The 27065-nt window shown below is 36.1% G+C and overlaps 1 protein-coding gene across 1 annotated transcript in view; it reads right to left on the minus strand.

The window, feature by feature from the left end:
• LOC123838506 (receptor tyrosine-protein kinase erbB-4) overlaps positions 1–27065 on the minus strand; it is a 950771-nt gene that overhangs the window by 160651 nt on the left and 763055 nt on the right. The window contains exon 5 of the mRNA XM_064585840.1: positions 25453–25518. Within this exon, the coding sequence (XP_064441910.1) occupies positions 25453–25518 (66 nt within the window). The remainder of the gene's footprint in view (positions 1–25452; positions 25519–27065) is intronic.

Here is a 27065-nt window from a genome sequence, read left to right on the forward strand (position 1 = left end):
CAAGCATGAGTTCTTTGCATATACCTCGTAAGACTGTATATATAGGTTTCAAAATAATAAAGGAAGCATATGAATCTGAATAAGAAAACCACAGTGTTCTAATGAATAATTTTTACATTAGAATTAAAGGCTACACCTTGCATCACACAAATAAATGATATGTTGTCATAATCAAAATAGACCACCTGTCTCTACATCCAGACTTAACAAAAATAAAACAAAACAAGTCAAAACCTGCCTTTTTTTGCTTCTCTTAGTATATCAGGATAAGTATGTCCTTATCCAAAATATCAATGAATGGGAACAAAGACAACCTCTCCTACTCAGTAAACACCTGGATGAGTTTCCTTCTCAAACTGGGGGGTGAGGGGGAAGTTGTCAATGTTGTGATGAAAATAATCACAAAATATTAAAATGGAAAAGACAGAGCCACACATCAGATAAACAATGAATAAATAGATTTGATCTAATGAATGCTATCTAGTCTAAATTTCTCATTTTATTGATGAGAAAACTGAGGTTGAAATAATCAAATTTGCCAATGGACAAATCCAAAATAATGTCCATCCATCTCTAAGAGATATGCCTTCAGAGTTTTCCAGGCAGTTTCTAGTTTGTTCACATCACAACAGAGCCCATGTTTAATAAACAATTTGGGAATTTAAATGCCAAATGATGCTGAAATGCTAGAACAAATATTGCATTTAATAGTACTAGAAAACTCAAAGCTATCCTCAGCTAAATTAATGTGCCCCTTTCTAATGTCAATTTTTTTTGTTTTTCATCCAAATCCACACTCATTCACTTTGTTTCTGTCTCAAACAAAGGGATGATCTTTTTCCTGTTTTAGGTTATTCCTCAGCCCTAGGTTGCCCAGTCCCATAATGTTCAAGGCCAAATTATTTCATTGGGAATTATTTATATTCTTTTATAATTAATGTTTTTCTTTACTGGCCATTTCTTCAAGGCCAATACTCAAGATTCTCATATTTAAAATAGGTTAAAAAAGTAATACTCCCCTTACCTCATGCTCTTCATTACCCTTAGAAAGCCAAGCCTTTTGCAAGAGTCATCTATAACACATATTTTTCAATACCTCTCAAATATCTATGCCTCGCCCTTCTTCACAATATCTCTAAATATCTCACCTGAGTTTCTAATTAGTAACTGATTGTTTATTGGGCAGTTCTACTTGAATGAATCAGTGATATTTAAGACTTACAAAGGGCATAGTTAAGCTCCCTTATTTTCTCTCTCAATCCAGCCACAAGACTATTCTCCTACATACTCAGTCTCAGTGACTATTTCTATCACTGATTCAGTTGCTTCAACTCAAAATGTGGAATTCATCCCAGATTTCTCCTCTCTTTTCCCTCATAGCCAAATCAGTTGGTTACCAAGCCTTATTATAAATTCTATTGTCTATCTCTTAAATTGCCTCCTTCTCATCCTTGTTCTTTGTATGGCATGTTCTAGACCCTTTTCTCTGCTCATCTGATGTCTATACATTCTTCAAGGATCATCTCAGTAAAAATCTCCTTTATTAACACTTCACCAAATCCCTTACCTCTAACCCTTTACCCTACATCTCCCTTCCCCTTCCTTCTTGGTGATCTCACTTCATGTCATACAGACTTCTGTTTTAGCACTTACCCATTGTATTGTAAGTTGGCAGAACAAGTTAATTATCCCTCTGTTACAGATGAAGAAGTTAACATTTAGCAAAAATTAACTAGCCTATCTTAGGTCACAGAATAAGTTATTACAAAGTGAGGTTTTAAATCAGTTTCCAGACTCCTATATATCTTCATTAATATGTTTACATTAAAAACCTCAAACAATAGGAGTCTAAATTTAAAGACAAAAGGAGGTAGGTGTGGAAGGAAAATAGTTTCAGAAACGATTTCAAATACAACATTGAATAACTAAAATTACCCACACAGGGGCGCCCGAGTGGCTCAGTTGGTTAAGCGACTGCCTTCGGCTCAGGTCATGATCCTGGATCGAGTCCCAGGATCGAGTCCCGCATCGGGCTCACTGCTCAGCAGGGAGTCTGCTTCTCCCTCTGATCCTCCTCCCTCTCATGCTCTCTGTCTCTCACTCTCTCTCTCTCAAATAAATAAATAAAATCTTTAAAAAAAAATCATTAAAATGACCCACACAAATCTGCTTTATACTCCTGAAAAATAATTCGTTTTGGAGTCATTTTAACTAACAACACAATTATGAGTGGTGACTAACAAAAACTAAGATATTACACAAATACTCTTAAAGCTTATAGCAAAAGCCATAGACATAAGATTTTTTTATATTTCTCATTTTAAGAAATCTTATATGAGTTCAACCTACTGATTTTACAGAGGAACAAAATGAGTCCAGCTAGGGCCAATATTCAAGTTCATATCTCAGTAATAAAAAAAAATAGTAATTTTGGAGTGAACTACCTAGAAGAGTTGCACCAGAAACACTTTAAGCATATAAGGAAGACTGTTTTCAAAATATTACTTTCATCATATAGAACATATTTTTGAGATTTTGTTAAAAAGATAATCATGTCGGGGTGCCTGGGTGGCTCAGTTGGTTAAGCGACTGCCTTCGGCTCAGGTCATGACCCCAGGGTCCTGGGATCGAGCCCCGCATCGGGCTCCCTGCTCGGCAGGAAGCCTGCTTCTCCCTCTCCCACTCCCCCTGCTTGTTTTCCTGCTCTTGCTGTCTCTGTCTCTGTCAAATAAATAAATAAAATCTTTAAAAAAAAAAAAAAAGATAATCATGTTTACCTAAAAGTTAAATTATACTTCTTTGCAGTGTCTTTTAAAAAAAATGCTGTTGTTTTATTTTGTTTTTAAATCACAATTTAGAGTACAAAAAAAAAAAAAAAAAACCAACATTTTTATATCATGGCTCAGTACCCATATATGTGATGAAAAGTTTTAAGAAATTATATTAACTCTGGGCGCCTGGGTGGCTCAGTTGGTTAAGTGACTGCCTTCGGCTCAGGTCATGATCCTGGAGTCCCGGGATCGAGTCCCGCATCGGGCTCCCTGCTCGGCAGGGGGTCTGCTTCTCCCTCTGACCCTCCCCCCTCTCATGTGCTCTCTCTCATTCTCTCTCTCTCTCAAATAAATAAATAAAATCTTTTAAAAAAAAAGAAATTATATTAACTCTAATTATGTGCAAAGCCTTTTGATACTGTCTTTTTTATTCTATTCTAATCTGGTCTATTCATTCTAATCTAACTTATTTCAGTATAAATTTAATGTTGGGTAGGGACCACTGAAGGATTTTAAAATCCACTAATGATGACAACCAGTAGCTTGAAAAAGCACTGCTCAACTGCATAGACAAAGGTCAAAGTAGGAAATTAGAGAAAATGGTCCTAGCACTCCTTTTACATATGTGAGGCCAACTGGCCTTCTAATGAATTGAGGAACTTAGAGCCATTGGAGAGGAAATTTCCTTTTTTGAAGTTTTACCATGCCAAAGCCTATGAGGGTTTATTTTATTTCCACCATCACAACTGGAAATTTGGGGTAGTTAAGTCTGACTTCCTCCTATATGACACTATGTTAAACTGTGGGCCAGTATAAAGCAACATTTGGGATTCTCTTGAGCAACATATTTAGAGAAAATAATACATTATAGATATTAAATAAAGCTTTTTAAAATAAAGCTTTTTATTCATTATTAATATACTATTAAAATAAATCACAATCTCTATGACGTGGGCAAAACTGGGCACCTCCCCAATCTTCCTAAAGTTTTATAATAAAGAGGGTATAATCGTTTTATTATTCTATCCTTTTAAAAAATTCTGGAATTACATAAGCAATACACGTTTTTAGAGAAATGTAAATACAGATTTAAGTTTTTTAGAAAATTATTTATTCTCTTAGCAATAACCAATGCTAATTTTTGGGTGTCTATATATCCTTTTTTTAAAAGATTTTATTTATTTATTTGAGAGAGAGAGAGAGAATGAGTAGGGAGAGTGGCAGGGGGAGAGAGAGAAGCAGATTCCCCATTGATCCCAGCATGTTGGGATCATGACCTGAGCCAGAGGCAGACGCTTAACTGACTGAGCCACCCAGGTGCCCAGGGTGTCTAATATTCTTGACCTCCTTGTTACAGTTTTATGGTAGTATAAATGGAGTTAAGAGAGAACAAAAGACACAGCCAAAAGTAATTTGAGACATTAATCAAGATTTTTCTGTCCCCATACTTTCATTCTCACTAGAAATTAACACTCTTTTTTAATTTCAACAATCTAAAAATGAAAATACATATCTTTTATATCATGGATTATAAGTGAGGTGAAACATTCTTACAAATCTCCTGTATAAATTTTTAATTCTTTTTAATTTATTAAAAATATTTTGTTTTAGTAAAAAACCTATTATGTAGTTAAAAATATATTTTTCTTCTTTTTAAATCTGTTATGTTTAAAAAGACCTTCATCATCCCATAATTTTTTTCTAAATTTTTTTAGTACTTTCAACTATTTCTTGCTTTTTATACATTTAGTCTATAATCCATCTATAATCCTTATTCTATCTCATGCCTTTTAAACTTTTTCTTTTAAGTAGGCTCCACACCTAACATGGGGCTTGAATTCACAACCTGAGATCGAGTCGCATGCTCTGCCGACTGAGCCAGCCAGATGCCCCTAAACTTTTAATGTACAATTCATCGCATGTCTTTTGTTTTATGGTAGGGATCTAACTTTATTTTATTACATACCGTGAACCACTTGTTCCAACACTACTTATCGAATAATCTATGTTTTGTCACTTTTTTCTAAAAAAAAAAAGCCAACTTTATAAAAACTAAATTACTATATAGATTTTAGTCTCCATCTGGAATTTCTATTAGATTCCATTGAGCCAATTCTATTTTGAAATAATACCATACTATTGATTAAAAAAGAGACAGCAAGCTCAAAATGGAGCCCAGTTGCTAAGCCCCATGTCAGCAAACCAGGACTTAAAACCTAACCTAATTGCAGTTTCGATCCTCCAGGAGCATGAACTTTAACCAGTCAACATGGAATCACCTGGGCAGCATTAGTGCAATAATCTGCCAGATAGACCCCTTCCATTCTCCTTAGGAAAGCATCCTTGCCTGAAACAATGCATTCTTTGCCAATAGTTTCCTTCTTTCCACCCCTTTTTATTGCCTTTAAAAACCTTTTCTTTTCTACAGCTCCGCAGAGCTCCTTTCTATTGTTAGATGGGATGCTGCCAGATTCATGAATTAGCGAATAAAGCCAATTTGATCTTTAAATTTACTTTAGTTTAATTTTTGTTAACAGATTTGGTGGCAGCGGCAGGATGGAAGGAGACTGCTGACAGCTTTGGGAACAACAAGAAACACAGGGTGGTACCCCATGAACACACTGAATTCACTGTCTTTCTCACTGTTTCCTAAGGCCATGGCTACATTCCTTCTAGGTTCACAGCTCCACTGTCTTTGCATGGAGCTTCTGATTCTAATTGGCTTTCCAATCCAGGGCAGGTCGGTTTGAACTGGAGCTAAGGCTCTAGCTTTTCAGACCAGGTTTTTTAATGGGAAACTCCCACGTCTTAATTCTGTCCCAAGATCCACAAGGGAACTGTTCGGGGCAATGCACAGGTCACATCCATGCTGAGCCCCCATTGCACAGTCTGTAATTGTTGAGGTTTGCTGGTTCAATTCTTTCCCGGGTCAGAGGTTCCATAGAGGTTGTTGGTAGTGCACACAGAGCCTTCTCTTGGCCAGGACATAGTACCATCTCTTGGTTACTGCTGATATATCAAGGATACATGTTTGTTTGCCTTGTTTTTGTGTAGATAAAAAGCTATTGCTAATGGGGATTTTGGAGACCAAAAAGCTGTGAAAATTGGTGGGCATAGGTTGAGCACTTAAGAATTGTTAGAGTGCTCGCCACCAAACCCAAAGACTTCTGTGTTAGAATAAGTTGGCCACAGAACAAGTTAGATTGATGGTAGGTCAACCACCAAATTCAAGACAATTTCTGTGCAGAAAGGTACACTGTAAAACACTGCACAATCCCAAATCCAGTAGCTCAAGTCCTTTAGGTATTAGTTTGGCTCAGAGAAATCCAAAGACTTAGCTAATGGGATCCTTAAAATCTAAAGAGTCAAGTGCACAACCTTCTAGCATACCTGCTTATTTTATATCTAAGAATTATGGTCCTGGAAGCTATAAATACAAAAACAGCAACATCTTACTAAGCTTGTTTCATGTCATGGAAATGTATCTTCTTGGTAACTCTCATATTGGGAAACTCCAAAATATGACCAGACAGAAATGTGGGTTGAACTCCATCTGTGGCTAGGGTCTGACCAAACTTCTGCCATCCCTCAGGGGAATGACAATATCCATTAGAAGGGATGTTTCAATTAGACAAGATCATTCATTTAGGAAGTGCACTTAAAAGTAAGAGTTCCAAATTAAACAAACCCTTAGGAATGGAGTAACTATTTTAGTTGGTATGCAGAAGCTTCCAAAAGGCTTCAAAAATTCCAAAATAGTGTCATTAAAAGTTAAACTGCAAAAAGCTAATGAAAAACTAGACACAAGAGGTACCTAAAACAAAAGATTATATGACTGTCATAACTTTTACTGCTGCCCTCCATCTTCCTTTATTTAAGTAGCCATTCTAGTAATCCTATGTCTGAACTCTATTTGCACTCTGAGGAGACTACAAGACCATAAACAAAAGTTCACCAAATTAATGGTTTACGGGCTGCTCCCAGAGCTGATGAGACTGAGGAATTTTCTGCTAACCTGCTACACTTATTCCCTTAAACAGCCAAGGGGAAACTAAATTAAAATTAATTTGAAAAACCCTGCCAAATTCTGGTAAATATCAGAATTACATGCTTCACTTTAAACCACACTCAGAACCCACAGATGGGATCCTGGAAAAATTGGCAGAGGCCAGCTAAGGGTGAGAATTCTTACCACAGTCACCTCCCTCATATCTCTGTCTGTAGTACCCTGTAGATAAAGGAAAATAAAAGTATCTTTTGTATCCTCTTGGGGACACCTCTTGAGTCCAAGTGGTCATTCAATACTGCCAGATAGATTTACTGTTTGTCCTGGCTGAAAACTGACAAGATATTTAAAAGAAATGTTTAAGTACTTCTGTGGTCAAAAGTTGGCCAAATTGGAAGCTGATATTCAGAGCCCATTAAGAATTCTTTTTTTTTTTCTTTTCTTTTTTTTTTGGGGGGGGGGCTTCTTCCCTAAGCAAGTTGAAGGTAACATAGTTGGATGTGTAGATCAACCTATAATGTCCTTTAAGCTACAATTCAATTCTTTCTTTTTTTTATTTTATTATGTTATGTTAATCACCATACATTACATCATTAGGTTTTGATGTAGTGTTCCATGATTCATTGTTTACGTATAATACCCAGTGCTCCATTCAGTACGTGCATGCCCTCTTTAATACCCATCACCAGGCTAACCCATCCCCCCACCCCCTCCCCTCTAGAACCCTCAGTTTGTCTCTCCAATTCTTTGAAGAGTTAGAATGAACTTCCTTATCTTACAAATCTTTACAAAACTAGAAATAAAGCACTTGAAGCAATTCAAAGTTCACACATTCCTTTTTAGGAGTACCAAAACCTCCCCTATTTATCGCAAAAGGCTTGGCTTTAGGAAAACCTTCTTAGAGAAACTTGCATCCCTTCCCTGTGCCTTTTAGATTTAAATGTTAACTCTTACCTAGACCATGCCCAATTCCTAAGACTAAAGAAAAAAAAATGGAGAAAAGAGGCTCTTTAAAAATACAAACTGGGGCGCCTGGGTGGCTCAGTCGTTAAGCGTCTGCCTTCATGAAGCTCAGGTCATGATCCCAGGCTTCTGGGATCAAGCCCCACATCGGGCTTCTTGCTCAGCAGGAAGCCGCTTCTCCCTTTCCCACTCCCCCTGCTTGTGTTCCCTCTCTCGCTGTGTCACTCTCTGTCAAATAAATAAATAAAATCTTAAAAAAATAAATAAAAATAAAAATACAAACTGCGATACAGCTTCCACAAGATTACTTGTCTTATTCTTAAGATTAATTAAGATTCAAATCTTAAGTGACTTCTCCACAAATATTAGTAATAAAAAGCTTTAGCCATAGAAGGTATAAGATCTCTGTTTACGTCTGTCTGTGTGTTTAATGAGTCCCTATATATGTGTTAAGGAGTGTAGTATTTTTCTACCTCTAGAAGGTATTACCAAAGTTAATTTGTAAAAAAGCCTATTTAATTGGCTTAAACAAACAAGTACTTATATAAATTTAGTATTCATAAAAATTCTCAAAAATAGAATAGAAACTTAATCCAAATGAATTTCAGATTCATGTGATCTGGGAAAATATTTGGTATTAAAGCCAGTTTGAGTTTCTTGGGTTAATTAAAACAGGCATGTCTTTAGAGTTATCAGCATTAACTATAATACCTTTATTCTATCTAGGCTTACTAAGGGTCAAATAAGTTCATGTAATCTCTTACTAAGTTTGTCAGCAAGAAAAATAGCTTGAGGGGCGCCTGGGTGGCTCAGTTGGTTAAGTGACTGCCTTCGGCTCAGGTCATGATCCCAGGGTCTTGGGATGGAACCCCTGCATCAGGCTCCCTGCTCAGCTGGAAGCCTGCTTCTCCCTCTCCCACTCCCCCTGCTTGTGTTCCCTCTCACGCTCTCTCTCTCTCTCTCTCTGTGTCGATTAAATAAATAAATAAAATCTTTAAAAAAAATAGCTTGAGATGATGGCTGACTTTGCCTACTGTATCATAAAGTTTTATGGGTAGTCTAAACATAATTGTCAAGAACATGTAAATTAAATAGATAAAAGTAGGATTTGGGGTGAGCTTTTTAAATAGTTTCCCCAAATATTTTGGTAACCTGAAATCTTAAAGTCTGCTAGGTGATCTTTTTAAATAGTTTCCCCAAATATTTGGTAACCTGAAACCTTAAAGTTTGCTAGGTTATGTTAAATGATAAGTTAAATCCTCTGAATATCCAGATTATTTCCAAATAAGATAAAATATTGAACACTAATTACTGAACATAGGTTTATCCTTTTTTTTTTTTTTTTGGCTTCCTTTTACAAAGGAATTAAAACTATTTGGGTCTATTAGTGTGTTTTATGACATGCTGAGAAATTTTCAATGGGAAAGCACATTTCTAGAAATTATAAAAAGTATGTCTGCCAGTCCATAGAATGTTAATGTAAAAGACAGTTTATAATCTCTTATTTCTTAGTTTTCACCAGAAATTAAAGTTTTCTAAGGGTTAAAATTCTAATATATATAATGAAAACTACTAGAAATAATAAGGGAAAGGAATTTTACATGTGTCAGGACTGGCTAAAATTAAAATGAATTTAATTAAGTAAATGAGTTTTAATATCAAAAGGAAACTGGTACAAAATTATAATTCAGTTTTCTTTCTGTTAAGAGGACAAAGTTTTCTTGGACTATTGGTCTGCTCTTGATAAAAGACTGTAAAGGTTTTTCTTTACCTTTTAAAGTAATATGTCTAGAAAACAAGAATTCTGTGTTTTGTCAAAATAATTTCCTGTGTCGTTTTTATCAGGTGTTTGATTATGTTAAGAAAAAAAAGAATCTTCTCTATTAAAAGAGCTAAAGTAGTTTCTTTTTTTTTAACCAACTATTTAACTTTCTGTATTTGCCTGCAAAGTCTTTAATTGTCACTATGTTTAAGTGGGAAACTAAGTATTGTTTTATGGTGAACTATGTTCCTATTTGACCAACTGTTTTAAAACTCTCTGGTATTTTATAAACAACAAGTGTTGGTGAGGATGTGGAGGAAAAGGAACCCTCTTGCATTTTTGGTGGGAATGTAAACTGGTGTAGGAACTGTGACAAGTGGAGGTTCCCCCCAAAAGTTAAAAATACAACCACCCTACAATCCAGTAATCACACTCTTGGGTATTTACCCCCAAAATACAAAAACACTAATTCAAAGAAATACATGCACCCCTATGTTTATAGCAGCATTATCAACAATAGCCAAAATTATGGAAGCAGCCCGTGTCCACTGATAGATGAATGGATAAAGAAGATGTGACATATATTTTATGGAATATTATTCAGCCATAAAAAAAAGTAATCTTGTCATTTGCAATGACATGGATGGAACTAGAGAGTATAATGCTAAGTGAAATAAGTCAGAGAAAGACAAATGCCATGTGATTTCACTCATATGTGGAATTTAAGAAACAAATGAGCAAAGAAAATAAAACAAGGACAAACCAAGAAACAGACTCTTAACTAGAGAGATCAAACTGATGGTTACCAGAGGGGAGGAGGGTGGGGGGATGAGTCAAATAGGTGATGGGGATTAAGGAGTCCACTTACAATGAGCAGAGGGTGATGTATAGAATTGTTGAATCACTATTTTGTATACCTGAAACTAATGTAACACTGTGTGTTAGCTATACTGAAATTAAAATAAAAGCTTAATAAATAAGAAATTAATTAAAAGACAAACTTTTTGGTATTTTTGACAAAATTCCCCAAAATCAAATTCTAAATGAAGTCTTTTTGATTTAGAACTAACTTTGGGGGGGCACCCGGGTGGCTCAGTCATTAAGCATCTGCCTTCGGCTCAGGTCATGATCCCAAAGTCCTGGGATCGAGCCCCGCATCAGGCTCCCTGCTCCACAGGAAGGCTGCTTCTCCCTCTCCCACTCCCCCCTGCTTGTGTTCCCTCTCTCTCTGTCTCTCTCGCTGTCAAATAAATAAATAAATTCTTAAAAAAAGAAAGAAAGAAAGAAAGAAAGAAAGAAAGAAAGAAAGAAAGAAAGAAAGAAAGAAAGAAAGAAAGAACTAACTTTGGGATTTTCCATAGGGTCTCTGGAACATGTCAAAAGATTTATTTTCTCTCTTTATAAAAAGGGTCATGTTAAACTAAGTAGGCTTATTTGATGCTAAATCGCATGGGAAACATCAAATAAGAAGCACCACAAAGCCTTCTTTATGTCGTGTTTTTGTCGGTGTATGTTATACATGTGCCAGAAAATATGAAAATCTTGGAAATCTGATATGTCCTGGTATAATGTTATCAGTCATAATTTGTTATTATCTTAAAATGTGGCGTGTCATAGAAATAACCAAATTTTCTTGTCAATTCCATGAAAATGAACTCTCATCAGATCTTTAATAATGGGTATTTTTAAAAGTCTTTTGTCATCTACAGACAGTTACTGTTTTACTCAAATGTTTTTGCAAAACTATTCCTGCAAAACACTTCATCTTCAAGGAAATTCATGGAAATGATTTTTTTTAACTAGTTCATGTTTTTGGTAACTTTAAGATCATAAAACTGAACTCAGGTTAAGAATTTCCAGAACTAATGGAAAAACTGGATTCAAGCACAACAAGGATTAATATCATGGGACTGAATGAACTGATGAGGACTTTTTATCTGAAACATTGCTGGTTCTTTAATGTTTTGTTTTTCCAGATTTAAGAAACCTTTTTCTCTTTTCTCTTAAGCTATCAGTTTGGTAATACCTTTGTGAACAAAGATGAGACATTTACTTTTCCTCCCTACCTGATCCCTCCAGAATTAGAAAACTCTTGAGCATTCTTTTCATGGCAATATTGTTAGTTATTTGCATTAGTTCAATGAGATTCTGTTCCCTTTGTAACAGGATTGATTATATCACCAAAGCTTCACTAGAATGTCATATTTGAAATAGATATGCATAGACTCAGGCTGACCAGACAGTTTTAAGGACCTGAGATTGACTTTACAGAACTAGAAAAGCCCCTCGGAAAAATCAGTCTTGTACCTTGCTTATAAGGTTCCAGCAAAGCAATCTTAAAAAAGAGCTTATATTGTCAGTCACTATCTTGCCACACTTACATAAATACTCAGGCCAAGTCTAATGCAAACAAATCAGTTTCTCCATGATTATCCTTAGAAAACACAGAAATGGGGATAATTCTAGAGAGAAAAATTATGTGTTCACCTTTGTCTATATTAGATTCTAATCCTATTAATTGTCTTTGATTTTGTTATAGACCTGTAAGTTGGACTGGTTCCTGAATTAGTCTAGTTTCCTAAAAAAAAAAAAAAAAAAAAAAGTCTGGCTATGAATTAATGTGTCCAATTTTCTCCCACCCTCCTGAAATGGAATCACTGAGAACAAAGACTGCCCTTGAACCTTCATGGAAGAGACTATTCCAGCTCATTCTCACTACCCATATGGCAGCCATACTTCAGGGATTTGGACCCTGGATATACATCTCACGGTGGAAGAAGGCTTCACCTGATACATGGTCCCGCGAAAATGCTAGAGACCCTCAAATCAAATTGAGGTAGATCACTTCCCTCAAATGCCAGATTGAGACTTCATACTTTAACTAAACATGACATACTTCCTTCTTCCCTTTCCTTTACTCTGGTATTGGCCTGGAAAGATAACGCCAGCATCCATATCTCCTTTGTCATTGCTGAAGGGGTAGGGGGTAAAATTATGGATTTTAGAGCAACTTTTTATTTCAGGGTAGGAGAAAACCTAACTGACCCCTGGCTGGAATGGACAAATGCCACAATCCCAGCAAGCGAATCCATTAACATACCACCTGAGTGGGAGTGGTCTGTGTCCTGACGGGATTTATCTTTGTCTGTGGTGGTTATCATTCTCCTTGCACCTGTTAATGCCTGGATAGCTGGCACAAAGCCAGACAATGTCTATTAGATTATCTAACTGTGCCTCCAACTTTCCACAAACAAACTAAGACACCCCATTGGTTGATTCTGCTGGATTTATATCGTTGAATTAGAAAGTAATTAGCAGGAGGCATTCACAAATCGGGATTCTTTTCCTTTGGCAGGGCTGTACTTCCCTGGTAAGGAGTAAAGGTAAATGAGAATTTGATCAAAAATCTCCCCTCAACTCTTGAAATATTGCAGAATCTGCTGGTAAGACAATAACTCCCCAGCGAATATCCTTAGATTCTCTGGCCAAAGTTGTTCTTGATAATAGAATACTTTGGTTATCTTTCAGCCAAACATACAAGTGTTTGTGCCAACACTACCTCTTGTACCTATATGAACATTTCTGGAGAAGTGGAAAAAATCACCGAGCAAGCCACTGGGCTTAGAAACGTGTCACTTTTCACAGGGTCTTACTTTGCCTTATTTGATTTCGATCGATTTGGGTCTTGGGGAACATGGCTTTGAAGTGCACTCCAAACACTGGAAATTATCTTGCTTATAAGAATCAAAGTAATCTCTCCGGTGTGTTATATTCTGTCAAAAGCTTTAAATGCATGTTCACAGCTGCTAACCACCAAGCAAATGATTTCCCTAAGACGAAGACAAAGATGAAGACGAAGAAGGGGGAGGAGGAGAAGAAGAGGAAGAAAGAAGAAGGAGGAGGAGGAGAATGTCCACCTTAAAAATTGTGAAACTGAAGTTGTGGCTTAGGAATAGCACAGAGATCAGACAGAAAGCATGATGGCCTCTGACTACCCCACAGAGGATCCACGAAAGCCATGAGAACTAACTACAAAACAGGAACGGAGAGTGGCGCTAACGCCTTAAATTTAGATCATACCTCTCAGTTAAGCTGAGAGTCTGATCAAAAGGGCGGAATTGTTAAAAAGGAGACAGCAGGCCCAAAGTGGAGTCACTTCTGCCAAACTGTACTTCAGCAAACCAAGAATTAATACCTAACCCAAGTGCAGTTTCGACCCCTCAGGAATATACCCTTAACCAGTCAATAGGGAGTTACCTGATCAGCACTAGTGAAAGAATCTTCCAGAGAGAGCCCCTCCATTTCCCTTCCAAAAGCAATCTTGCCTGAAACCATGCATTATTTCCTAACAATTTCCTTTTTCCACCTCCCTTCCAAACTTAAAATTCTTTTATTTTCTACAGCTTGACAGAGCTCCTTCCATTGTTAGGTATGTTGTTGCCAGATTCATGAATTGCTGAATAAAGCCATCTTCTCTTTAAATTTACTTAGTTGCATTTTTATCATTTAACACATCTTATATTATCTTATAATAGTTTAATACTTGATGGGGAAAATCCTTCGACATAGTTCTTTTCAAACATATGGCTATCTTATTAATTGTATTTTCCAGAGATACTTTAGACTATTTTTGCTCAAAAAAAGGGGGGGGGGGAGTAATTGATTGAAGATTGTTAAATGTGTAGCTTAATTTTAGAGGAACTGACCATGAATCTTCTCATTTTGGAATGTAATAATTCTCCATTCATTAAGTTTTCTGTTATATCTTGGCAAAATACTGTAGTTTAATTTTTATTTTAAATAATCAGTAACTACTTGTGTCAGTCTTTCTTTCTGTCCTTTACCCTCCACCCCCCTCTGTGTTCTAGTCAATGAAATTAAATATGTTAAAACATACAACATTGTAGAGGAAAATAAACATCTTAGGTAACAGTTATTGGAGTTCAAGAAATACTCAAAATAGTACCAAACCAGAAGAGGGGGCACCTGGGTGGCTCAATTGGTTAACTGTCTGTCTTTGGCTCACTTCATGATCTAGGGGTCCTGGGATCAAGCCCCAAGTCCAGCTCCCTGCTCAGCCCTTCGGCCCCTCCCCCCTGCTCATGCTCACTCAAGTGCTCTTTCTCTCTCTCCCTCTCTCTCAAATAAATAAATAAAATTATTTAAAAAAAAAAAAGAATAAAACCAGAAGGTATTCTTGTAGTCATAATGCTCTACTGGCTCTATCATAACAAAATTCGTAGGCAAAAGGACTTTAGATAAGCCAAAAAAAAAAAAAAAAAAAAGATCAGGGAAGTAGTGATATGCAAAACTTATATTTTGGGGTCTATTTTTTATGACTTCACCATAAATTAATACAGTGACTATTTCTTTTGAAAATATCCAATGTAGAGAAGCAGCCATGATAATATTATAAATTACCCAATAATGCATAAAATTTATATTTGCTTGAGAAATGGAGTATGTCTGATATTAGGCAATTCACAATTCTTCTTATATAATGTGTAAAAATGTGGCTTGACACAGAGAACTTGATAAGTATCCAGTCATCTCTCCTTTTCCTTGTCATTCACATGCCGTTTACTTAATTTTCCTCCAGTCAGACCAGTTAAGGCAATAAATAGATGATACATCTTGGATTAATGCAAGGCAGAACTCTAAAGATGGTATTTTTCTTCAGACTCGCCCAATTCCTTAACCATGAGAGTGTTAAGTAAGTATTTGCTTTTCCAAGAATGAAATCTCACACTTTTTTCTATTCCTGTAACAAATAGTGAGTATGAGTGTCCTGTTTATTAATGGACAGTCTGATGTCACATGTAGATAATTTTGAAATTTTCTTTTCAACAGTCAAATATAGTTATTCTAATGACAGTCAGCTCTTTGGCTGTAAAGATATAAATCATTCAGAATAAATTGTCATCACAACTAGAATAGCAAAATTCTTCTAGTGGTAACAATTTCAGATATTTCTGACTGTTCTTTTCAATGTCCTCTCAATATTCCTTCAAATGTATAGCATCCACTCTATAATCTTTCTGATTAGATTACCCATCTCCACAGTCTGCATTTCTGTAATGTAAGTGCCTGACATTAAGCTTTTTGATTGTAATGTAAGTGCATGACATTAAGCTTTTATTTGCTGACACATCCATTTCAAAGTCATCCATCTTAAATAAACGTATGGTAGCTGTATGGCACAGTTACTAGTAAAACACCTAGATAAAACAGACTGCCCCTAACCACGGAGTTCCCCCTTTAGAAATCGCTGGGTATACTAGATAACTGACCACTCTAATGACCCAGCTTTCCCCCTCCTACATCCTAATTCCCACTCATATGCTTTAAATTCACCAATGAAGAATGAACCTGTGAAACCTTAGGCACCCTACCCTTGACCCCAGTAAAAGCAGAGCCCCAGCTCTGTGCTTTCTATCTCTCTATACTCATGACCTTACTTCATGGCCCTAGTACATGCCATGTACCCTGCAGGACTTGTGAATAATAAACCTTGTATTTTCAAAGTTCCCTGAGAGTTGTTGCTGTGGTGCACTTTGCAATCATAGTAAGAACCCCAAGGGAAAGTCCAGCCACCGCGCTGGCTCAGGTTGGGGAAATACCTTTGGGGACTCACGGGACCAAGTGAGTACCCAAGAGCATTCCTAGCCAACAGCATCACTGTCCACAGGCTGAGACCAACACAGAACAGCTTCCCCAAACTATCTGTGCCTATGTCTGTCTAGGTCTATATCATCTATATCTATAGCTAATTACTGCACACAGACAGGAACACATACACACAAATATCTGAATCAGGCAAGGAAGCTTGAACAGAAATCATCTTTTTCAATCTTTTCATTGTATAAGTGAGAGGACTTGAGAAAACTGAGGTTCTTAAAATTTGAGTTTGTTCAGGACCTATCTCTGGTCTCCTGATGCTCCCAGTTCAGTATTATTTTTGACCTTTACAAACATTCCTCATTTTGTCTTGTACCCATTTCCAGAGAACAGGCACAAGTTTATATACTTTCTTTATACCCCTTTGATCTTTAGCATGACATTAAGCAATATCTCCTAAATCTGTATTAACTGTATTATATGGAGGACTTCAAATAACTACATCTCCTGTAGTTAAAACAAACAAAAACATCCCTTTCTTTTAAATCTTTGAAAAACGTCATCAAATTACAGCAAATATTATTATCTTATGTCAAAATAAACACATATTAGGGGAGACTATTCTCTCATTTTCTACAAGTAAATTATTGGGTCACTTTGTTTTAGATGGAGACAATTTTAGAAATTATGCAAGTAATCAATTCACTGTAATGTTTCCCTTAATTTTACAACATCTCCAGAAACTACAAATCCAAAAAAGGAAAATAGGAAATAATTGAAATCGATAAGAAGGCTTATGGACATGCAAAGTTATTAGTAAAATACAAGGGTTTTAATTAAAGATGTTGGCTTTTTACAAAGGCTTGCTGTTATCCTGATTGATCGAGCCTGCTGGCTCAGCTCATTCTTTTTTCCCCATTTGCTCCCATTTGCTTTTCTCTGCCCTAATTGGATATTTACCACATCGAAATTACCTTTTTAAACAACATTTGTTCCTCAGAGGTTGTAAATACAATTACACTTTAGACAAACTGTATGTGTATGAATGTACATGAGTATAATTAGTTTATTATTTTCATAATTTGTCATTTTGATTTTATAAGCTACAGGAAATTTTTGGAAATTTCATGGAAAAAAGTACAATCTAGTTTTCAGCTGTTACAATTTCGTGCTGAAATTTTGAGGAACAAAAATGCATAATATTTTCTTAGATTTTTTTTTTTTTAAGAATTTATTTATTTATTTGACAGAGAGAGACACAGCGAGAGAGGGAACACAAGCAGGGGGAATGGGAGAGGGAGAAGCAGACTTCCCGCTGAGCAGGGAGCCCGATGCGGGGCTGGATCCCAGGACCCTGGGATCATGACCTGAGCGAAAGGCAGATGCTTAACAACTGAGCCACCCAGGCGCCCCTTCTTAGATTTTAATATTCTAAATTTCAGACATATTTTAGAATAAAAAGACTGTATATTATCATCTATATATCTGCATATATATATTTCCAAAGTTTGCACTAAAAGTAAATAGAATCCATAGGCCAGGACAAGTAGTTTATTTTTCTATTATTAAACTGCAAGTTTTTGTATATTGCAACTACTGAAAGTAATTTTCTTTGTGCACAATATAACAAATTACCAAGGAAAATGCTAAATAATTTTTAAAATTTTCTAGCATATTCTATAATGTCTGTATAGAAACATTAAATAACATAAAGTGTTGTTTGGAATAAGTTTTTACTTTGCCAATATAGTAACCTCCATTTACAGTTGTCTACAACAGGACAAATACACAGCTTGTGTTAATTTCAGTGTCATTCTATTTTTAATTTAAAATAAAGGATTATGCTACTAGGGAGAATACTGTAGAAGTAAGGGGTGAATTCCACCAGAAGTTTTCATTTGGTTGAAATAATGCCTTAGCTTTAATTGATTTAATGGATATCTCCATGGACAGAAGCATATTTGTTCACTCCAGTAGTTGAAACATATATTCCTCATTAATTTTTGTGGTGTGATATTTTGGTTTAGGAGACAAGCATTTTGTGGGTTGTTTTTTTTTTTTGTTTGCTTGTTTGTTTTTTGGCCTATTGTCAAATGTGCTTATCTTTTTCAATTTGTTTCTAAGCAAGAAATGTCACCTGCAAAGGAACTGAGACGACTAAAGCATATATGGAGTGGGAATCAGCCTAACAACTTTTAGTTAAATAATCAGCAGTTGAAGGCATAACTCCTTTAATACAAAATTTGTGCAAAGGTTGGGAGAATCAAGCTGTAATATTTTTATATATGTTTTTCTCCCTCCTTCCTCAAAATGCAGTGCCTAACTGAGATGGCACCAGGTCTAGAAGGGTAAAGGAATGTGTAAAATGAACAAAACCCTGCCTGATAATGGGAGGCTGGAGACAGCAGGCCTGATACTGTGCTGAAAGATAAAAAAGGACAGGCAGTATCTATTTTAAATGAGATAAGTGTGCTTCATATATCTTGCAGGGACAGAGATAACTTTGTTCCTTTAATCATTATTATTTATTTCTTAAAGCTTAGTCTCTCTCACACCTAAACTTAGAGAGCTCAGAGCTTAGGACTCAGCTCTTATGAATAGAGAGAGTTGTCATTCTTACCAGTAAGCTTGCTAAGTAATACTTGTATAAGCTTCAGACTTCACATAGCAGATAAGTTTGTCTCCCCTGAGATGACTACATTAATCCACTGAATCAATTTACTTAAGCTGTGCCGTGGAGCAACACGGCCACGATTTAACTGAGCTGAAAAGTCCTTTCAAGTTAGAGTCGCTGCTTCACATGCAGTGCAGCTCTCAGGGTTCCATCCTAAATTCTATTTTGACCTTTTGCCATGTTAACAAGAAACGACAGGCCCAAAATGGAGTCATGTTTGCTAAGCCCCACCAAGACTTGATACCTAACCTAACTGCAGTTTCAGTTTCTCCCAGGAGTGGAATTTTAAACCAATCAGTCTGAAATTTCCTGGTTAGAACTACCGAGGAAATCCACCTGATAAGACCCCCTGCCTTCCCCTAAGGGAAGGTAAACTTGCCTGAAATAATCCACTCTTTTAATTTCCTGTCCCACCCTCCTTCAGCCTATAAAGTCCTTCCATTTTGTATAGCACCTGAGAGTTCCCTTCTGTTTGCTAAATGGGATGCTGCCTGATTCATGAATCACTGAATAAAGCCAATTAGATCTTTGAATTTACTCAGCTGAATTTTTTTCTTTTCTTTCTTTCTTTCTTTCTTTCTTTCTTTCTTTCTTTCTTTCTTTCTTTCTTTTTTTTAAAAAAAAACAGCATCTCTCTCAGAAATATTCCTATTAGATTTACAGGGTCAGTTCTAACATTAACATGACAAAGGATTTAAGGAGAATGAATTCAGTTACTTCAGAAAGTCAGATTCAGCAGTAAAAATGGAACACTTGGCTAGACTCTTCAAGCAGAATTGACTTACTTTAAAATTTATAAAATTCTTTAGGTTGTCTAAGGATTTGTTTTTAAGGAATTTGTTTAGAAAAGTACTTTGTATTTTAGGAAAAAAAAGATTAAAAAAATAGCTGTTGGCTCTGGAGTTGATAGTCTGAACATTATCAAATGCTATAGGGGAAAATGACACACATTATTCAAATGTAACCAAAGCTCACTGTGGCACCCAACCCAGTACACAAAATCAGTTGCAAAATGTTACTAATTTTTACTTGAAATGTACACAATTCCATTGCAATATCTACAGGTATGCATAGGGAGCTATTGTCCATAGTAAGCTGTCAATTTATTCACACTCTCCATTTCACGAGATCTATTAAAAACAGAAACTTCTTCATTTCTTCTTTTTAAAACTCCTGCCTCCAGCAGACCTCTCCTCAAGCTTACCATTGTTGTACTCTGCATTTTTGTTTTGCCATTTCTCTATTCAGAGATATTTTCACTCTGATTACCACTCTGCTTCATTTCACCTTAACAAGGCATTCATTATCAGGGACTTGTTCTCTCAGAGCCTGAATCTTTTGTCTCTACCAAGACTTCTCGCCATTTAGTGACACAGAGGATAATTCCTGGCACATTTTCTGTTCTAGGAAGAGACACCCGTGGGAAGATGTCAGCATTGATACGCTGTGGTGAGTGAAATGTATTCTTAACTTCAGTTTCCTGAGCTGACTTGCGGGGTTTTTAAATACTTTCACCTTCTTTCCCTAATGTATGGTAAGTCTCAAAAATAATTATCCACAGAAGACAGGGAAATATTTGGCAAATCAGGAAGTTGAATATGTCCAGAGAAACCCTCACTGAAGTGAATTTATTTCAGTCATCGGAAAAGAAATAATTTCTAAACAATATAAGACTACATCATTTAGATCCTAAAACGTACTTTTGTATGGCCAATCAATAAAAACAGAATATTGTCAAAAACTTGCAGTCTTGGGGCACCTGGGTGGCACAGTCTGTTAAGAGTCTGCCTTTGGCTCCAGTCATGATCCCAGGGTCCTAGGATTGAGCCCCGCATTGGGCTCCCTGCTCAGTGGAGAGCCTGCTTCTCCCCCTTCCCCTTTCCCCTGCTTGTGCTCTCTCTCTCTCTCTCAAATAAATAAATAAAACCTTGAAAAAAGAAAAAAAAGAAAAAACTTTCACAGTCTAGATTTTCTGATTTTTAAAAAGTTCAGTCAGGGTTCAGAGAAAAGTGTCTCTCAAGTGGGCCTAAGGTTAAGTAATATATTTTAACTAACAGGCTATGAGAAATCTAAAGGAAGCCTGAAAAATTTTACATTTTTAAAAAATTTTGATCACATATGATCAAATTCAGAATTCAGAACCTCTATAGAATCTCTCACAAAGTCTAACTCTAAAAAAAAACAAACAAAAAACCCATATTTCTAAAATTCAGGTCTTACAATAAGTATGTCTTTGAGTAGTTCCAAAATACATTTTGCCTCGGAATGGTGGGCACTTTAAATATGGATAAGTAATTTACCTTTCAAGTAGCTCAAACAGGGAGGGAGAGAATAGGAGCGAATGTCAAGGGCAAGTAGCCTCCACTTCACTCAGGGTTTTTGTCTTTTTATTCCTCAGCTGTGGGTATCAGTAGTCTTCACAAGGTGAAACTAGCCTACAGGAATTTCACTTCCACATCTATTCATTCATATTTAAGATGGATTACGTTTTCGAACAGTATCTCCTTTAACTTATTAAAATATTAGCTATTATTTTTTAGGTCCTTAGTATATACCAAAAGATAATCTAAGCATTTCAACTATATTATTGCATTGAATTTGATTCCAAAACAACAACCCTCTGAGGTAAGTGTAATTATCTCCATTTTTAGATTTGGTAACTGAGATTTAGAAAGATTAAGTCAGTTTACCATGACAGAATATGGAAAGAACTGGGATTTGTATCATCTGGGTGATTTCAAATCCAATGTCCTTGTCCACTAAGCTGTGCTGTACAATATGGTATACAGAAAACCGTTTTATCTTTAGACTCAGGACACTCAGGTTGAAATCCCAGGTATTAGCTGTGTAAATTTAACAATTCCCTGATCATTTCCTCAGTGTACATTTCCCCAATTGTAAAATGAGGTATATGATAACTCTCTTTAATTCACAGGAATATGGTGAAAGTAAATTTTAAAAGGAAAGCTTTTTATAAAGATCCTTGCAAATAAATACTATTCTTAAAGTTTATATTTGCACATATCAGATACATGTAAATGCTTGTTGAATTTAATTTTGATAGACTCTGTGGAATAGGCACAGAGACCATTAAGCCAATTTTAGGTCATAATAGTAAGAAGCCTAATTTCTATGCTAAAAAATTAGGTGAATTAAATGACTTCATGCTGATGTTTTGATGAGGCTTGATGATTTTCTTAGTCAAGACTGCCTCCCATTCCCACTTGGTGGCAAGTAAAAAAAGTAATTTAAATGTACTAGAAGAACCTTGTGTTTCTTAAGGCGCCTAAGGATAAAAGTGCAGTTGCATCTCATGAAGGCCAGAGAATCAGTAGGTAAGAACTGTTACTCTCTTTCTCTGTTTTTTGTCTGCCTCTGTATGACTGATTTATTTACCAGGTTCAAAATGGAAAAGTCCACTAGGTTTAATATCTCCTCAAGTTCAAATTTCTAAGGTAGTATATAACCAGAATTTCTGGATCCCAAGTCCAAATTCTCTGGGGAGAGAATCTCATTGGCCCAGCATTGGCCAATATTTACTCTTATTACAAGATTTCTCATTCTCAACCTTCAGCACTTTTAAAATTTCATGATGAATAATTATTCTTTGTTTGGGTGGAGGTGGAGTGAGGTTCTCCTGTGCACTGTAGGATGTTTGGCAGCATCCCTGGCCTCTACCTACCAGATGCCAATAGATGCTCCCCCAACCCCTACTCAGTGTTTTAACACCAAAAATATTCAGATATTATCAAATGTCCCCTGGGGGCAGAGTCACCTCTGGTTTAGAAACACTGCCCTGTGACTAAGGTTAGAGCATCACAAAACAAACATGGCCTCAGTGACTTACCCCTCTAGAAGGGGCTAGTTCTCAGAGGAAGAAAGGTGTCTGCTTGGCAATTATCCTAAAAGTTGTCTACTATAAGAATAAGAGATGGTGAAAATTATGATTTTTTTTTACTAACCTTTGTATACTTTTTACTAACATAGCCAAATCTCTTAAAATTAATTAAAAGTTTCAGAATTTTGAGTGCCGTATGAATTGAAGGCATATTTAAATTTCAAAGTTAGAGAACACTCATGTGTGCTGTTTTCTCATTCTTTTGATAGAGTGATTTCCAAAACTTTGGCTCTCTATCAATTAAAGAATGATCATTCAGCACTAAAATATTACTACTACTACTACAAAAGAACAATTTGTACTATATTTTTCTATTCTACAAAAATACATATAAAATGCAACAAATATTGACTAAGATAGTTTTATTTGATTTCATTCACTAAGAGTATTATTAAAAGTACTACGTGGGACTTCTGATCCAGAAAAAATGGCATACGCCTCCTTTTCCCTGCCCTTCCTTACTAAGAACAGCTATACCGTGGAAATAATGCAAAAGGCAATAATGCAAAGGAGAACTCTGAAAGGTGTTGAGACAAAGGCAGACTGGTTTGGGACCCTGAACTGGAGGAACAACACAGTAGTAGGCATCTTATGTCTCCCTACCCAACAGAAGAAAGGAATCCAAACTAGCATTCCCTAAATGGAAGCTAGCAACCGAAAGCAGCCCAGGTAGGCTTAGGCATTCCCCAGATTTAACTTGTGGGCCTCAAGAATGCAAGGTGAGGTTGGCTAGCCTGAGAGTCCCCTCTCCCTCCAGAAGACCAGGGGTGGGTGGGGGGACCCACCAGGGGGGCCCAGCCACAACCAGCAGCCAACCTGGGAAGTGTCATTGATCCCTTGGTAAAAGAAGTAAGTGAATGAGTAAAAATTCATTTTTAAATTTGACAACTCGGAAGTTTTTTGCCGTGAGAGGACCTGAGGACCTCTACACACTTCCACAATTTCCATGGTTACTTACCACTTCATCACAGAGTATTACAACCATTCTTCTTTATTTTAGAAATCTTGACTCTGTGCAAATGGCCACATCAATGTTATTTCAGCATCATGTGCAACTCGATTTCAACTACTTTGCTATTAAAACATTGTCTACAAATATTGTAGTGAATTTATTTCACATATTAATCTAATCTTTACAATCCTGCTTAAAATTCTTGCCAAAACTTAGCTGCCATAAAACAGTATTTCTGTCAAATAAGTTAACTTAAGTCTACACTGAGATACTATGTTTCATCTAACTTTTTGACAAAGACCGGAAAGTTTGATAATATACTGTTTTACCCAGGGAATAGGGAAACAGGCATTCACACACATTGCTTCTTGCAGAGAAAACTTTTACAAACTTTACAGAGAACAAGATTTCCATGTTAGTGATCTCTATCAAACTGCATAAACACATGTCCTTGACCTTGTAATTACCACTTCCAGGAATTAACACTACAAGTGAATTCATGCATATATGCATGGAATAAAAAAAAATCAAGGTTCATTATAGCGTGTAAAGCATGCTAGCATTTGAGTGAAAAATGGGCTGGAACATACACGTGTTTCTTACTGTGTGCATAAATAGTCTCTGGAAGAATACACAAAAGTGGCCAGTAACATTTTGTTGCCTAGGGGTGGCTGAAGGACAGAGGCAGAACAAAAGTGGGAAGACATTTTTACTTTATGTTCTTTTATATTTTATGAATGTTGAACACGAAAATGTCCATGAATTATTTTTTTTTAAAAAAGAAAGAAATCATTTACCAAAGAGAATATTTTTTCCTATACCTGTTTCTTTGGTGGCTTACAGTAAAGTAATTACTTTTGTATTTCCTTATTGAAACAGAACCTAACAAATATGAAATGAGACAAATTAGAAATATCTGGACTTTCATCCAACAGTATAATAAATTTCCATAATATCTAATATTTGTATATTCATACTTTTGATAACATTCTCTGTATTTTCTATGCTAATAAAGGAATAAATTTCAAATTGCCACCACACTGGTTTCCATATATTATTCCAGCTGTTGTTATTGCAGCAGGAAGAAAAATCTTTACCACTTATATAGAGCATTTTGTTTTTCCTTTTTAAAGAAACCATTTATCCTTAAGATTAGTAAAAATTCAGTGCTGATTTAAGTATGCCTTTAAGAATGCTGAAAAAATAGATACTTGTCTTTGTATTCAATATACTTTGTTTTTAAATGTTTTAGCAATGATGATAACTTATATTTACTTTAATGACTAATGCAAGGAACAATATAGGCAAGGGCAAGATACACTGTTATTTAATAGTTAATCTATATCCATAATTCATATAGTTAATATCTCTGTGCCTAGAATAGAGTGGAGACACAGTGCTCTGTTTTTTCTCTCTCTTTTTCTTTTTCTAATAAATGAATGGTGTTATAACTACTGGGGAAAAGTACTGAGATATTCGGTTAAGCTCAAATGGAGTTACTATTTTGTACACATTTGGATTTCCTACTTTCTCTGTTATACAGACTCTTAAAACATGGTTAATATCAGCACATCTGTGTTGTTGATAGCATTAACCTGGAAACCACAAAGAAATGTAAGAAACAATTATATATTATGTTTCACTTGAAAGCTATGAAATTAGGCAGTTTACTTGAATAGAAGCAAATCCACCACAAAGCAGCAAAAGCTCATTTTCATGTTTCTGATGACCCAGAAGTGTGAAAAGCATCAATTGTTAAAATTTCTTGACCATTTCAAGCCCATGCCTTCTCAGTGTTGAACACTTACAGGTCTGGCAATGATTTTCTGTGGGTCCCCAGCATCGGCCAGTACAGGACTTATGACAACGTCCACCTGTAGAATAGGAAAAAGCACATATACATTATAATCTTTCACTCTTTGCCTAGAAGCAACTCTTCAATGAAAATATTCTTGCTCCTTTATGGGGATTTTTATGTTATACTATAGTTGAAACATAGCTCATAAAATTGCCCACTTGAGTTGAATGTCAAATGCATATGAAGCTGAAATACAATCTCCTGATACTCAAAATCTTCTCATCATTTTATAAGAAGTTTCAAGCATTTAGGGGCACCTGGGTGGCCCAGTGTGTTAAGCATCCAACTCTTGATTTGGCTCAGGTCATGATCTCAGGGTTGTAAGATTGAAGCCCAGAGCCCCACATAGAGCCCAGAGTCAGGCTCTGCACTCAGCAGGGAGTCTGCTTGAGATTCTCTCTCTCCCTCTGACCCCCCAACCCCCCGCACTTGTGCTCTCTCTCTCAAATAAATAAATGTTTTTAAAAAGTTTCAAGCATTTAAAACATAAACTTCTTAGAAAGTTTAATTTCAGTTATTTGATACCCTCTTTAAAAAATTTTGTTGATACCACCTTCATTTTCTTTTTCTTTTTCTTTTTTTTTTTTAAAGATTTTATTTATTTATTTGATCGAGAATGAGAGAGAGCACATGAGAGGGGGGAGGGTCAGAGGGAGAAGCAGGCTCCCTGCCGAGCAGGGAGCCCGATGCGGGACTCGATTCAGGGACTCCAGGATCATGACCTGAGCCGAAGGCAGTCGCTTAACGAACTGAGCCACCCAGGCGCCCGATACCACCTTCATTTTCAAATACAAACTTTTATCTCCTATAGCAGTATCTTCCTCTTAAGGACTTTGCTACTCTAGGTATTTGGCTCAGCAAATAGTTGTCCCACAGAGAAATTCTCCTAAGGACTCAGCAAAAGAATATTAGCTAGGAGAAATCATATATAATGACTTTCTTTGAAGGTTGCTTCTGAATTTCATAGGTTCGCTCTAAGTATTTGTGGGTATAAAGGTATAGAAGTGCTTATTTTTAGAATAAAAAAGTACACCTGAAAATCTATTAAAGACTAAAGCTTTTCTATAACATAACTCTTATTAAACCTTCTCTTAATTTTCTAATATTAATTGTGAATGGGTATATGCCTATATAAGATGTGTATTCTAATGTAATAAACTATATTGTAAAAATTATGAATTAGAGTTATATCAAATGTTTCCTTCTTTCTTTGACTCATAGGTTACAACTCTTCAACCTGAAAGATCTTACAACTTGGGCAGTTTTTTTGTTGTTGCTGTTGTCTTGTTTTGTTTTTCTCTCTCTCCTTAAGAGACTGCCTGAGTGAACTTGTTATGTTAAATGGTCTCACAGTTAAGGAGCAGATTCAGCAGACACACTTTCTCACGCTGAACCTCAGACCATCCAAATGGTCTACCCTTCCTTCTGCAAGTGAACAGTATTATTTCCAAGTTAATATAACACTTAGGCTCAGTTCCAGTCACCTTCTTGAAAGTATCAGGATCCTTGCCACAAAAGAGTTTATTAAAGGCAATTCTGTTTGTGAAGCACTGTAGCTGACAT

The sequence above is a fragment of the Mirounga angustirostris genome, unplaced genomic scaffold, assembly GCF_029215605.1.
Source record: "Mirounga angustirostris isolate CCGP_5_RB_7025 unplaced genomic scaffold, mMirAng1.0.hap1 SCAF_3, whole genome shotgun sequence".
In the NCBI taxonomy this organism is placed as follows: domain Eukaryota; kingdom Metazoa; phylum Chordata; class Mammalia; order Carnivora; family Phocidae; genus Mirounga; species Mirounga angustirostris.